Source organism: Urocitellus parryii, chromosome 6 (assembly GCF_045843805.1).
Source record: "Urocitellus parryii isolate mUroPar1 chromosome 6, mUroPar1.hap1, whole genome shotgun sequence".
Lineage (NCBI taxonomy): Eukaryota > Metazoa > Chordata > Mammalia > Rodentia > Sciuridae > Urocitellus > Urocitellus parryii.
Window position 1 is genome coordinate 178,835,622 of NC_135536.1, and position 13,869 is coordinate 178,849,490.

The 13,869-nt window shown below is 41.4% G+C and overlaps 1 protein-coding gene across 2 annotated transcripts in view; it reads left to right on the forward strand.

The window, feature by feature from the left end:
- Positions 1 to 680: 680 nt before the first annotated feature.
- Positions 681 to 13,869, forward strand: part of Manbal (mannosidase beta like) — a 28,652-nt gene continuing 15,463 nt past the window's right edge. Inside the window, exons 1-2 of one of the 2 annotated variants that reach the window (XM_077799883.1) lie at positions 681 to 719; positions 12,721 to 12,926. In XM_077799883.1, the coding sequence (XP_077656009.1) occupies positions 12,777 to 12,926 (150 nt within the window). In that variant the 5' untranslated portion in view covers positions 681 to 719; positions 12,721 to 12,776. Of the gene's footprint in view, positions 720 to 798; positions 975 to 12,720; positions 12,927 to 13,869 lie in introns of those variants that run through there. The other variant, XM_077799884.1, reaches the window with a different exon arrangement.

Here is a 13,869-nt window from a genome sequence, read left to right on the forward strand (position 1 = left end):
GTCTGATGACCACCCACGAGAACCTTTCCATAAGGCTGCCCTGGTGTCCTCACAACATGGGATTTCCCATGAGTAATCCAGAGAGCGAAGAGGAACTTGCAATGTCTTTTCTGACTTAATCTCAAAGTGGTGCTCCATGATTTCCACCATGTCCTATGGGTTACACGGGTCGCGGATTTCAAGAGGAAGTCATCCTCGCGCTCGGTGGAGGTTGGGTGCTGCATTCTGTCTAACCAACTAGGTCTCCTTTAACCCAGCCACGTGGCCCGCCCCTTCTAATCAGAGACTGTTCTTTGCCTTTCAAACACGTATCATGATTCCATGTTCATTTAATTATTTCCCTCCATCTCCCTCGACACAAGAAGCTCGAGGGATGTTTTTCCAACGAATCATGCTGATTTCCTTCTGTCAATTAGGTGTTTCTGTTCGCCACCGTCGGCGCTGTGGGCTCCTAGCTCAGGGCCTGACTTGGAATTAAGGCTTCTGTAAAGGCTTCCTGAAACGTGTTAAGTGATAAAGGGCTTGGGGAATAGAGAGGGTCTGGGCCTTTCCTCCCCCGGCCTCGCTGCGAGGCTCCCGGTGCAGGGGAGGGAAGCCCAACGAAGCCCAAGGAAGCCCAGCAGCCGCGCTCGCCACGACCCCGGCAACGCGGGCGCGTCACTTCCGGGACCCAGGGTCACGGGAGCTACTTCCGGGGCACCAGCGCGGCGGCGCGGGAGGTGAGTGCGGAGGAGCGGGCGGCGGGCCGGGGTTCCGGGCGGGGCGGAGTTGGAGCCGTGGCGGGGACCGAGCGGAGGGGCGGGTGATGGCGCGGCGGCCAGGGCGCGCGTGGCAAGTGACTCGTAGTGGGGAATTGGAGTTCCTGGGAGGGTTTGGGGCCGCCCAGCTCTTTAGTCCCGAGCCCGGGCCGAAACGCCGGGCTCCTCACAGCCAAGTCCAGCCACTCCTGCAACAGGTGGAGCCTCAGCTCTGGAGTAAGTCGGCCCGGCGTTCGGATCCCCAGTGTGCCTTGCATCGCTGTGCAACTGTGGGCTGGTCGCATTTCCTCTCTGGTTCTCAATTTGCACCTCTGTAAAACGGGCACACAGGCCTGTCCTGAACATTACAGGAGGTAGTGAATGTAGAGCCTCAGTGTCTGAGGATGCATTAGTTCTCTAAGGAAAGGGGGAGATGAGTACAATATTCTCTCACCTATCCGCAGTTTCATTTACCTGTGGTCTGAAAATATTAAGTGGAAAACTCGAGAAATAAACAATTGGTAAGTTTTAAATTGTGAGGTGTGAGTGGCGTGATGAATCTCGCGCCATCCCCCTCCTTCTGGTCCTAAACGTGAATCATCCTTTTTGTACAATGAATCCATGCTGTATGTGCTACCGACTCAGTGGTCACTTAACAGCCATCAACTCAGTTATCAGATGCTGCACTGCGGTGCTTGTGCTCAGGCAACTCTTATTTTACTTAGTAGTAGGCCCCAAGCCCAAGATGAGTGATGCTGGCAACTTGGATATGCCCAAGACAAGCCAAAAAGTCCTTCTTCTAAGCTGACTAAGGAAAGAAAATAAAGTATGCTGAGGTTGTTAAAATCTATGGTAGGAATGAATCTCCTGTCCATAAAATTGTGAAGAAGAAAGTCGTGCTGTCATACCTCAGCTTGTGAAAGTTATAGTCACAGTGTGTGGTAAGTGCTTAGTGAAGATGGAAAGGCATTAAATTTGTGGGTGGAAGAAGTGAAGAGAAAATGTTCCTATTGACGACAGTGTTTGGTACCAGAAAGAATTGAGCCTGCGTGAAGATTTCAGCAAGGGATCCCCTGAAACATGAAGCCATTTAATGCAGGTCGGGGATGGTTACACAGATTCAAGGATAGATTTGAACTGCAAAATATAAAAATTACTGAAGAGGTTGCAACTACCACCTTTCTAGCGGAAGTGGAAGAATGTTGAAGGCCATCAAGTTAACAAGTAGGGAATTGGAAGAAGCTGTAGCAGAGTGAGCAGAGTGGGTGTTATCAAAATTTGCCAAAGTGTTTTGAATTTTCACTAAAGAACAAAATTATGTATATGGTCCTTGGATGAACACAGCATTAAAATCTCTTATATGATTACCAAACGATTAGTGTCTGAGGTGACACATTTAAACTTAAAAAGGAGAGAGAACTTCTTTTTAAAAAAATATGTGTGTGTGTATACATATATACTTTCTGATGATGGACCTTATTTTAGTCATATATGGTGTTGAGAATCGAAGCCAGTGACTCGCACATGCCAGGCAAGTGAACACTGTGTCACAACCCCTGGCCCAAGAGATAACTTCTGATTATAGTGTTCTTCTGAAAGATTTTTGCCACAAAAAAATTCTCCTATAAAGAATCCCCAGCCAGGGCTGGGGTTGTGGCTCAGTGGTAGAGCACTTGCCTGGCATGTGTGAAGCACTGGGTTCGATTCTCAGCAATGCATATAAATAAATGAATAAATATCCATCAACAACTAATAAAATATCTTTAAAAAAAAAAAAAAAAAAGAATCCCCAGCCCCCAGCCATCAACATTATCTGTTCTTGACATCCAACCGCCCATGGTTGTCTTGGCCTGTGGCCTGTGATTCAGGATCAACTGAAGCAAATGAAAATTAATAGTAGCTTAACACTACATCACAGTGCCTATATCACTCACCTCACCTAATCTCATTATGTAGGCATTATGTCCTCACCCCAGGAAGGGTGAGTACGGGAAAAATATTTTGAGAGAAAGACCACATTCGCATAATTTTTATTATAATGTTATAATTTTTGGGTGTGTGCTGGGAATTAAATCCAGGTGTGCTTTACTACTGAGCAACATCCCTAGCCCTCCCTAGTCCTTTTTATGTTTTGTTTTATTTTGAAAGGAGTCATGCTAAGTTGCTCAGGCTGACCTCAAACTTGCCATCCTATCAGCTCTGGAGTCACTGGGATTACATGTGTGTGCCACTCAGATTTACAAAATTATTGTGACTATACTGAAGGGAGTTCTCATGCAGTACATTTGCCAAATTATTCAGATTTTCTCAGTTTTTTCCCTAATGCCATTTTTCTGTACCAGGATCCCATCTAGGTGACTATAGTACCTTCTTTTTTTTTTTAAAACATTGTTTTAGTTGTTGATGGACCTTTATTTTATTTATTTATATGCGGTGCTGAGAATCGAACCCAGTGCCTCACACATGACAGGCAAGTGCTCTACCACTGAGCCACAGCCCCCACCACAGTACCTTTAATAGTCATGTCTCCTTTCACTCTTTTTGGCTGTAATGGTTTCTCATATTTTCCCTCTTTGAGTGATCCTGGCAGTTTTGGGGATTATGGTTAGATACTTTGCTGAATAACCTACCAGTTGGGATTTGTCAGTTCTTCTGCTTAGACTGGGTTTCAAGGAGAGTACAGAGAACCAGTGTGGGTTATCACTGTTGGCTTGAGGCAGTAGTCGGGGTTTTGTTTTGTTTTGTTTTACTGTAAATTCACTCCTCTCACTGCATTTTCATACCGTATACTCTTGGAAGAAAGTAATTATCCACAGCCCACGCTTAGAAGTGTGGAATTATGCCCCACACTTAAAAGTGGAGTATCTACATAAATTATTCGGAATTCTCTGTGGAGATTTTATTTTGGTCCTGGGGATTGGATCCAGGGGCACTCTACCATTGGGTTATATCCCTAACCCTTTTTATTCTTTATTTTGAGACAGGGTCTTGCTAAATTGCTGAGGCTGGTCTTGAACTTGTGATCCTCCTGTCTCAGCCTCTAAGTAGCTGGAATTACAGATGAATGCCACTGTGTCTGGCTTCCATGGGAGATTTTTCTGTGCTCCACCATTTATTTACTTATTCAAACATTTATTTTTGTCAGTATAGACTTGGTATTTATTTTGTACTTTGGGTTATAACCCATTACTACTTCATTTTGTTGCTCTGATTGTTTCAGGTGTTGCTATTGGGAGCTCTCCTGCTGATGTAACCCCCTTAATGTTTCATTTGTTTGCTTAGTTTTTTTTAAGCACTTACATATTTTTATGCATCAGGGTCATCCTGTATATTTCTTCCCCAGTCTTCGAATTAGCCGTTTACCAAGGAGTCTTGGTTTCTTTTATTGGAGAATGGCCCAGAAACTAATATCTGGACATATGTTGTGCTCATTGCTACTGGGGTGTCCTTGCTTCTAGACCATGTAAGTGGACAGAATAAGAGACATATGTGTATATACATGTATCTGTAAATATTTCTGTTAAATTTTTTTTTTTACTTATACATGAACACAATGTCTTTATTTTTTTAAATTTATTTTTATATGATGCTGAGGGTCAAACCCAGTGCCTCACATGTGCAAGGCAAGTGCTCTGCTACTGAGCCACAACTCCAGCCCTCTATAAATATTTCTATATGTAACTGTATCTAGTAAACTAAGCATATTGATTCCTCAACTCTCATTCCTTATTACTGTGTGGATTATTCTAGTTTCCTTTTCTAATCTGTGACTTCCCACTCCACCTATGACTGCCACCATCCCTTTGCTTATTCTGGTGTACACTTATAGGGTTTTCAGAATTGTTTACCTGTATACCTTGTGGAATGCAACTTTATCAACTAGAGTATAATTCATATGGATGTTCCTTTTGACTTTGGTTTTACAGACCTCTTATTTTTAAAGTTATGTAGGTCATCATCTTATTCCCTCCACCCTTTCAGTGAAGTTGTTTATAATACATTTGGATTCAGAATGTCACCATCTGCATTCCATCCTGAGATTTCTGGACCTGTGATTTTTTAAAAATATTAGCATTTAAAAACATTCAGTTTGCTCTTTGTGCGGTAAAATTGTACAGCCTGAAGTACTGGGGATTGAACCCAGGGTTGCTTTACCACTGAACTATATCCCCATCCCTTTTTTTTCCTTTATTTTATTTGTTTATTTTTATATGGTGCTGAGGATCAACCCACCACCTCGCATGTGCTAGGCGAGTGCTCTACTGCTGAGCCACAACCCTAGCTCATATCTTTTTATTTTCTATTTTGAGACAGGTCTAAGTTGCCCAGGCTGGCCTTGAACTTGTGATCCTCCTGCCTCAGCCTCCTGAGTCACAAGTTACAGGCATGCACCACTGCACTTGACAATTTTTATAGTTTTTGATGACTGCTTAATGTCTGCTGGTCACCATTACAGTATCATACAGAATCATTCCCCTTCATTGGGGATCATTTTACTTCTTTCAGATTTCCCCTGAACAGTCCTCTTTTCAAAACATATTTATAACCTGAGAAGTTCTATTTTCACTGCTCTTGACTTGTCTTTATATATATACATATATATTATATATAATATATATATATATATTTTTTTTTTTTAGTTGTAGGCGGACACATACCTTTGATTTATTTTTATGTGGTGCTGAGGATTGAACTCAGTGCCTCATGTGTGCTAGGAGAGTGCTCGATCAGTGAGCCACAACCCCAGCCCTCTTGCCTTGTCTTTGACTTGTTATAATAGTCTATCTGGTTTCACTGCTTCCGCTCTTTCCTTCTATATTCTGTTCTCAACACAGCAGCCAGAAGGTTCATGTAATTTCTTTGCTTGAACCTTCCAGTGGCTCCTCTTTCACTCAGAGAAAGCTTTATAATGAATGGTTCACTAACATTTCTCAAACAATAGAAAATACATTTTAAATCCTCATATGAGAAATCCATCTGAGATAGCCCTTACCAATGTGATACACTCTAATATTTTCTGTTGCCATTTATTTTATTAAAATAAAATAATTAATTTTATTAAAATTAAGTGTGGGCTAATAAAGTTAAAAAGAGAAAGTGCTGGTTGGTGCTTTCCAAACGGTTTCCATGGCTCACTAGTGGGCCACTCCTCTTGACCTAGCAATGAAGCTCTGGCAGTGGAGGAGCCAGCCACTTTGAATCCTGACTTTGTTCATGGCTTAGTGATCCCTGGCTAAGCCACCTGACCTCTCCAAGCCTCAGTTTCCTCATCCATGGTAGTAATTCCCACCTCCACAGTGGTTGTGCAGGGAATGAGAAGCTGATTCATAAAGTGCTGTGCACAGTACCTGGCAAATGATTTGCAGCGGCCCTGTCCCAGGTAGTGGAGTCTCAGGGATGAGAGTCTCCTAGTTGAGATCTGAAGAATGTGTAGGACTCCAGTGATGGCTGTAAAAGGAAAGGAAAACCCAGAAGTACTGATGGGCAGACTGGGAGGTAAACACAAGATGCAGAGAAAATGAGGAAACAGGTGGGAGCTTTGAAGCACGTGCAGCATAGGGGGAGTCTTTTGTTTTGTAGACCTTTGAACGCTCCTGTTATACCTGTGCTTCCCAGGAGAGCACTTTTAGCCACGTGTACCTATAGTTAAGTTTATTAAAAGTAAATAAAATTCAGATTAAAAATTTAGTTCCTCTTTAGCTGTATTAGGTACTTAATAGCCACGTGTGGCTGGTGCCGCCATTTGGAGAAAACGTATATAACTTTTCTGTCATTGCAAAAAGTTTTATTGAACAGTACTTAATTGTACTATTGCAAAAGTCTTGAGAAGCAAGTAGATAAGGCATGAGTTTTTCTTTTAAACTGATTCATTGTTTCAGTAACATTCTAAAAAATTCAAATCTAGTGTCCTTCACCTTAACAGCAACTATTTACATTTTCTAGTGGTTTCTTGATCTTTAGCCAGTGAAATCATGACATTTCCATGACAACCAGTGAAATAACGTTATACGTAATTGCAAATACATTGTTTATACAACTGTTTGTTTTTTTAATTAGTATTATATTGCAAAGATTTACCTGATAACACAATATTTTATCCCATGTAGATTTTAGCAAAGTGTAATTGGGTCAGCTGCTTCCTTATTGTTGGGTACTTTGTTACTTCCTGTTTTCCAGTATTATGAATAGCACTGCTATGAACTTTTTTGTACCTGAAGGCTTTTCTTCTTTTGAATTGTTTCCTTTCTATAAATTCTAGGAAGTAAATTGTTCAGTCAAAGGATATAATCACTTATGACTCTTGTTATCTATTACCTAGATGCCACTTTTAAAAATAGCCTAAATGCATTATACTTTGAAGAGATAATGTTGCTTGTCGTAGGAGAACAAGTCTCCAAGAGGTCAAGGGATCACCCAAAGTGTAGCTATTTGCTGATGGAGTCAAACTCTGTGCCTCCAACTTCTGGATGCCTGCCCTATCCTTCCAAAGACCTACCTCAAATATCAATAATAATGTTGCTTTTAGTAACACTAATAAATCTGAGTATTGATAAACCCAGTAGACCTGTTACAGCCTTAAGAATAGAGCTTGGGGCCAAGAACATTTTACTTTACAAGGTGCAACTGGAGAAATGAGACCAGTTTCTTAAAACTTTGGGAGCCATGTGCTGGTGCCCCGGAGGGGCTGTGCTGTTCTTCCAGTGAAGTTGTTCTGGCATCTGCTTTGGAATTCACTCCAGGGCCAGTTTATGAGCCACTCCAAACAATCTGCCTGGAGTCTGAGTGTGATACCTTGTATTTGACCAAAAATGGTATTCCTGAGCGTGATGCCCCACCTGATTCACCACATTTGGAACTCAGTGATGTTGGCCTCTTTCCAGAAGTCAGATCCTTCCTGGGAGGATGAAGATCTGCCAACTCTGAGGATTCTGGGGAAAAAACTAAATGAGTCTCGGGCTCTGAAGGCCATTCTCAAAGTAGGCAGAACTGAGGTGAAAAATGGCTACCCTGCTAGCCCACACACGACCTTTGAAGTGACCGGGTTGAAAGGGAATCAACGCACAATTGTGTAGATCCCACTCACTTTACTTAGTAGGTCACCCTATTATCCTGCAGCCACACTTCATGCTGGGAAAACATTGCAAAGCAGAGCAGCAGAGAGCCAAGGTGAATGAAGGTGTTTTAGACAGTCTCTTGTGCCTGAGGCTGTCCCATGGAAATGTAGTAGAAGGCCAGGTATAGTGGCACACACCTGTAATCCCAGCTGCTGAAGAGGCAGAGGCAGCAGGATTGCAAGTTCAAGGCCAGCCTTAGTGACTTAACAAGACCCTGTCTCAAAAAATAAAAAGGTCTAGAGATGGGGCTGGGGATGTGGCTCAAGCAGTAGCGCGCTGGCCTGGCATGCGTGCGGCCCGGGTTCGATCCTCAGCACCACATACCAACAAAGATGTTGTGTCCGCTGAGAACTAAAAAAATAAATAAATATTTAAAAAAAAAAAAAAAAGTCTAGAGATGTAGTTCAGTGCCCCTGGGTTAAATTCCTGGTACTAAAAATAAATCAATAAAACAGGTAAAATATACATAACATAAAATTTATCATTTCAGCCATTTTAAGTATAAAATTCAGTGGTAGGTCTTGGGTTGTAGTTCAGTGGTAGAGAGGTTGCCTCACACGTGTGAGGCACTGGTTTCAAACCTCAGCACCACATAAAAACAAATAAATAAAGGTATTGTGTCTATCTACAACTAAAAATATTTTAAAGAAAAAATTCAGTGGTATTGGCGATGTTGTATAAACATTGCCACTATCTAGTTCCAGAAGTTTTTCATCCCCTTAAACAATTCCATACCAATTAAAAGAAAAACTGCTGGGGTTGGGAGTACTCTACCACATGTTTTCAAGGTTTATCTATGTTGTAGCATGTGTCCAGGTTTTGTTCCTTGTTATGTCTGAATAATATTCCATTATATGTGTATATCACATTTTGTTTTATCTGTTGAACTTTTGGTTGTTTCTCTTTTTGGCTCTTGTGACTGATGGTGCTATGAATATTGGTTTCTAAACCTAGGAGTGGAATTGCTGGATTATATGATAATTCTGTGTTTAACTTTTGGAAGAAACCGAGCTATTTTCCTCAGCAGCTGCATCATTTTACATTCCCACCAAGCAATGCATAGGGATTTCAGTTTCTCCACATTGTCAAACCTTGTTATCTCCTCCACCTATTTCTTAATAGTAACCATGTTAATGGGTGAACAGTAATGTCTTATGGTTTTGATCTGCATTTCCATGACAACTAGTAATGTTGAGCATCTTTGCATGTGCCTGTTGGTTTTTGTATATCTTTTTTTCCCAGAAATTGTCCGTTTCCGAGAAATTGGCCCATTTTTAAATTGGATTGTGCTGCTGGTGGTAGTGTTGCCTAGTGAAAGTTTTTTATATGTTCTGAATACTAGACCCTTATGAGATATAGGACTTACAGATATATCTCCCATTTCACAGGTTGTCTTTTTATTCTCTTGGGTGATGGCCTCTCATACACTGTTTTCAATTTTAATGTGAAGTTCATGTTTTTTCTTTCTTTCTTTTTTTTTTTTTTTTTTTTTTTTAGTACTGGGGATTGAACCTAGGGACACTCTACCACTGAGCTATATCCTAGCCCTTTTTATTTTTGTTTTGAAATAATAAGTTGCTGAGTCTGGCCTCAAACTTGCGTCCTGCTGCTTCAGCCTCCTGAGTTGCTGGTATGGTAGGGGTGCATCACTGTGCCTGGCTTATTTTTTTCTTTTGTTATGCTTTTGATGTCACATCTAAGAAATCATTGCCATTCAGTGTCATGGAAATTTCCCTGTTTTCTTCCAGTAGTTTGAGTTTTAGCTCTTAAATTTAGATAAAGATTCAGGTAGAGTTAGTTTTTCTATATGGTTCAAGGTTAAGAGTCCAACTTCATTATTTTGCACTTGGGTGTCCAGTTTCCTAGCACCATTTGTTGAAAAGATTGTTCTTTCCTTACTCAAAGGAAAGGATCTTTCCTCCCTTCTTTGAAAATCAGTTGAACTTGTAATTGCGATTACAGGCAGGAGGATTGTAAGTTTGAGGTCAGCAGGGCAACTTGTCTAGACCCTGTCTCTAAATCAAAAATATGTGAATATACCATAGTGAATATCACCTTTATGTATATCCATAAGGAACTAATTAAAAATAATTATAAATAAATAGAAGCAATAACATTAGAGTAGAGAAAAGGGAACAGGGGAGGGAGGAGAGGAGGAAGAGTTTGAGAAGTAGTGGGAACTGAATTGGAGCAAATTATAGTCTGTGCTTGTATAATTATGTTGAAATAATCCCTAATATTATGTATACCTAAAATGAACTAATAAATTGTAAATAAAAAATGAAATTCAGGAAACGTAGCTCAGTGATAGAGTGCCCCTGGATTCTATCCCCAGTATTGCAAGGAAAAAAGAATAGGGAGGGAGAAAGGAAAGGAAGGAAGGAAGAAAATCAATCAGTTGACCATATGAATGTTTATTTCTGAACTCTCTTAATCTATTGGTCCAAATGTTTATTCTTATGTCAGTACCATATCATTTTGATTACCATAGTTTTGCAGTAAGTTTTGAAATCATAAAGTGAATTTGTCAACTTTGTTCTTTTTCAAGTTAGGTGAAATTAATTTTAGTAATATAATTTGTTTAGCATAGTTATCATTTCAATATCTAATCAATATAAAAATTATTAGTGAATATTTTTTCATACTAAATGTTTGAAATTGGGCATGTATTTAAACCTAACAGTCATCCCAGTTCAGACTAGCTGTGTGTTCTAAGTCTAGATAGCCATGTGTGGCTCATGATCACTATATTGGATAGCTTATGTTTAGCAGAAAATTGCACTATGGCCCAGATCCCTGAAAATGCAAAGGGCTATGGATTCAGGTGCACTGATCCCGATGTATATTTACCTTTATTGTTGAGATGGGTAGAAGGAAGCCATTTGTGGGTGCTTGGTAAAGAAGAGACAGTACAGTCACATAGGGGAGGAGGAGGGCGACAAGAAAGACATGTTGGGGGTACCACTCACCTCAGCCTTGGGGAAGGCTATTCTTGGCAGTGTGTGTTGCTGGGCAGAGGCCCAGGATTTTCAAAGAGCCCAGTGCTCTTAGAGGTCCACAGGCAGCTCAGTTCTTCCAGGTGTTAGGAATGGGGACACCAGTGAAAGCAAAGGTGAGAGAGGTGGGTTGAGGCTGGACCTGCTGTTACTGGCCACAGCCGCTCCTGTTGTGCATGCCTCCAACATTGCTTGTCTGAGTTTTTGGCAGTGGCCTCCTTGTTGGTCTTCATGTGTCCACTTTGCCCCTTCCCTATGATCTCCCTCCCCCCATTAAAAAAAAAAAGTAATTCAGATCATGTCACTTCTCTGCTCAAAATCTATCAGTGGCTTTACATTTTACTAAGTTAAATCAGAAGTGTGAGGGTCCTACAAGGCCTACTCCGCCCCTCTCTAGTCTCTGTTGCTTTTACTGTCCCTCCTGAGGGCTCCTCTCTGGACTTGTTGTCCCATTTCCCTGCCCCAGGGCCTCTGCACTTGCTTTTCTTTCTATCTGTAACAGACTCCCTCAGATAACAAGTGGCTCGCTCCCTCACCTCACATCTCTGCCACTTCATTCTCACTTCTGTTCTTCAGAGAGGGCTTTCCTGTCACTCCATGTAAAATAAAATGATGTCCTGCTTAGGTGTTTTCCAAAACTTCCTAGCATATCACATCTCAGTGTATTTGTTTTCTGCCTCCCTCCTGAGCAGGGGTCCCAAGAGAACAGGGATTTGTCTGTTTTGCTCACTCTTTAATGCTTGGTATTCAATCAATATTTGTTGGTGAATGACTAGATGGGTAAAGAAATGAATATACAAAACCTAAAACATAGCAGTCCTTTAGGAAATGTACATTGATTTGAGGGTTTTTTTGTTTGTTTGTTTGTTTTTCTGGCCAGGGATAGAATTGAACTCAAGGGCACTTGACCACTGAGCCACATCCCCAGTCCTTTTTATTTTTTATTTTGAGACAGAGTCTCTCACTAAGCTCCTTAGGCCTCACTAAGTTGCTGAGACTGGCTTTGAACTTGTGATCTTCCTTCCTCAGCCTCTGGAGCTGCTGGGATTATAGGCCCCTGTGACCACCTTGCCTGGCTTTTTCTTTCTTTCTTTCTTTCTTTCTTTCTTTTTTTTTTTTTTTTTTTTTTTTGATACTGGATATTGAACGCAGGGGCACTTTACTGTGGAGCCACATTCCCAGCCCTTTCTATTTTTTTTTTTTTTTTTTTTTTAATTTTGAGACAGGATCTCGTTAAGTTGCTGAGGCTGACCTCAAACTTGGGAACCTCCTGTCTTAGCTCCTTAAGTCACTGGGATTACAGATGTGATTTGAGATTTTTGTTGGAAGTATTTCCCTTTGCATTTACTTATTTATTTTTCTTAACTTTATATTTGGAAAACTATGAAAAAGTTGGAAGAACGGCTCACTGTGAATGATTGGCTTTTTTTAATTTTAATTCTTATTCTGTAAATGTTTTTATTCCAATTATTCTCTAATTAGATCCAAGAACTGTTAACATTTCACTACAATTGCTTTATATAGTCTTGAATGTATGTGTGTTTATGCAAGCAGGATCATTTAAAAATCAGTAGTAGAGGGGGCTGGGGATGTGGCTCAAGCGGTAGCGCGCCATGCCTGGCATGCGTGCGGCCCGGGTTCGATCCTCAGCACCACATACCAACAGGGATGTTGTGTCCGCCGAGAACTAAAAAATAAATATTAAAAAAAAAAAAATCAGTAATAGAGGGAACTGAGGATGTGGCTCAGTGTAGAGCGCTGGCCTGGTGTTCAGAAGGCCCTGGTTTTGATTCCCACCACCATGAGTACTGTCCCCCGACCCAGAAAAAAAAAGTTTTAGAAACATGATGCTTACTTACCCTTTGCATTTAGAAATTGGCTGTAAAGAGTGGTGAGTCAGAGACCTCAAGCAGCAGGTGGCTTGGGCCATGGCCTCCGACCTAGACTTCTCACCTCCTGAGGTGCCTGAGCCTACCTTCCTGGAGAACCTTCTACGGTACGGACTCTTCCTGGGGGCCATCTTCCAGCTCATCTGTGTGTTGGCCATCATCGTACCCATTCCCAAGTCCCACGAGGTGGTAAGTCCTTCCCTGTGAACCTGAGCTCTTTAATGCCAGTCTGGGTTCTGAGTACTAACATGGATGTCATCACAATCAAGCGTGAGGCACTGAGTTTGATCCTCAGTACCACATAAAAATAAATAAAGATACTGTGTGTTCATCTACAACTAAAAATATACATAAATTTTTTTTTTTTTTAAGAGAGGAGAGGGAGAGAGAGAGAGAATTTTTTTTAATATTTATTTTTTAGTTCTCGGCGGACACAACATCTTTGTTGGTATGTGGTGCTGAGGATCGAACCCAGGCCGCACGCATGCCAGGCGAGCGCGCTACCGCCTGAGCCACATTCCCAGCCCCATACATAAAATATTTTTAAAAAATGAATTTGCACCAGGTATGTCTATAACCTCAGCAGCTTGAGATGCTGAGACACGAAGATCGCAAGTTCAAAGCCAGCCCTGGCAATTTAGCAAGGCCCTAAGCAGCTTAGACCCTGTCTCAAATTAAAAATCAAAAAGGGCTGGGGATGTAGCTCAATGGTAAAGTATTCCTGGGTTAAATCTCCAGTACCAAAAGGAATACAGAACATAGTGAATGTGTGTAGTGGGTGGGGGGTGCACTGACATACCTTGAGGTAAGAGCTGGGCTCTTCCCCCTGCTAAGAAGATAGTATTTAAGAAAGGAAATGAATGAGCAGGCTTCTATCAGTTAAAGTGGGGAAGGGGTGAGGGTAATATTCCATGGAGAGGGACCTGCCAAGGAAAGGGACCTGAGGGGTAAAGGAACAGGTTAGTTCAAGGAACTGAATGAAGGTGACTGTCAGAGCACAGAGGAGACATTGTGAGCCGTGCTGCCAAGGCCTGGAGGATTTAAATAAGAGAAGGCTTTTTTTGCTGTTTTGCTTCTTAGTCTGTAAATGTCTTTATTCTAAAACTGTAACACCCTTCTCCACCCACTGTTA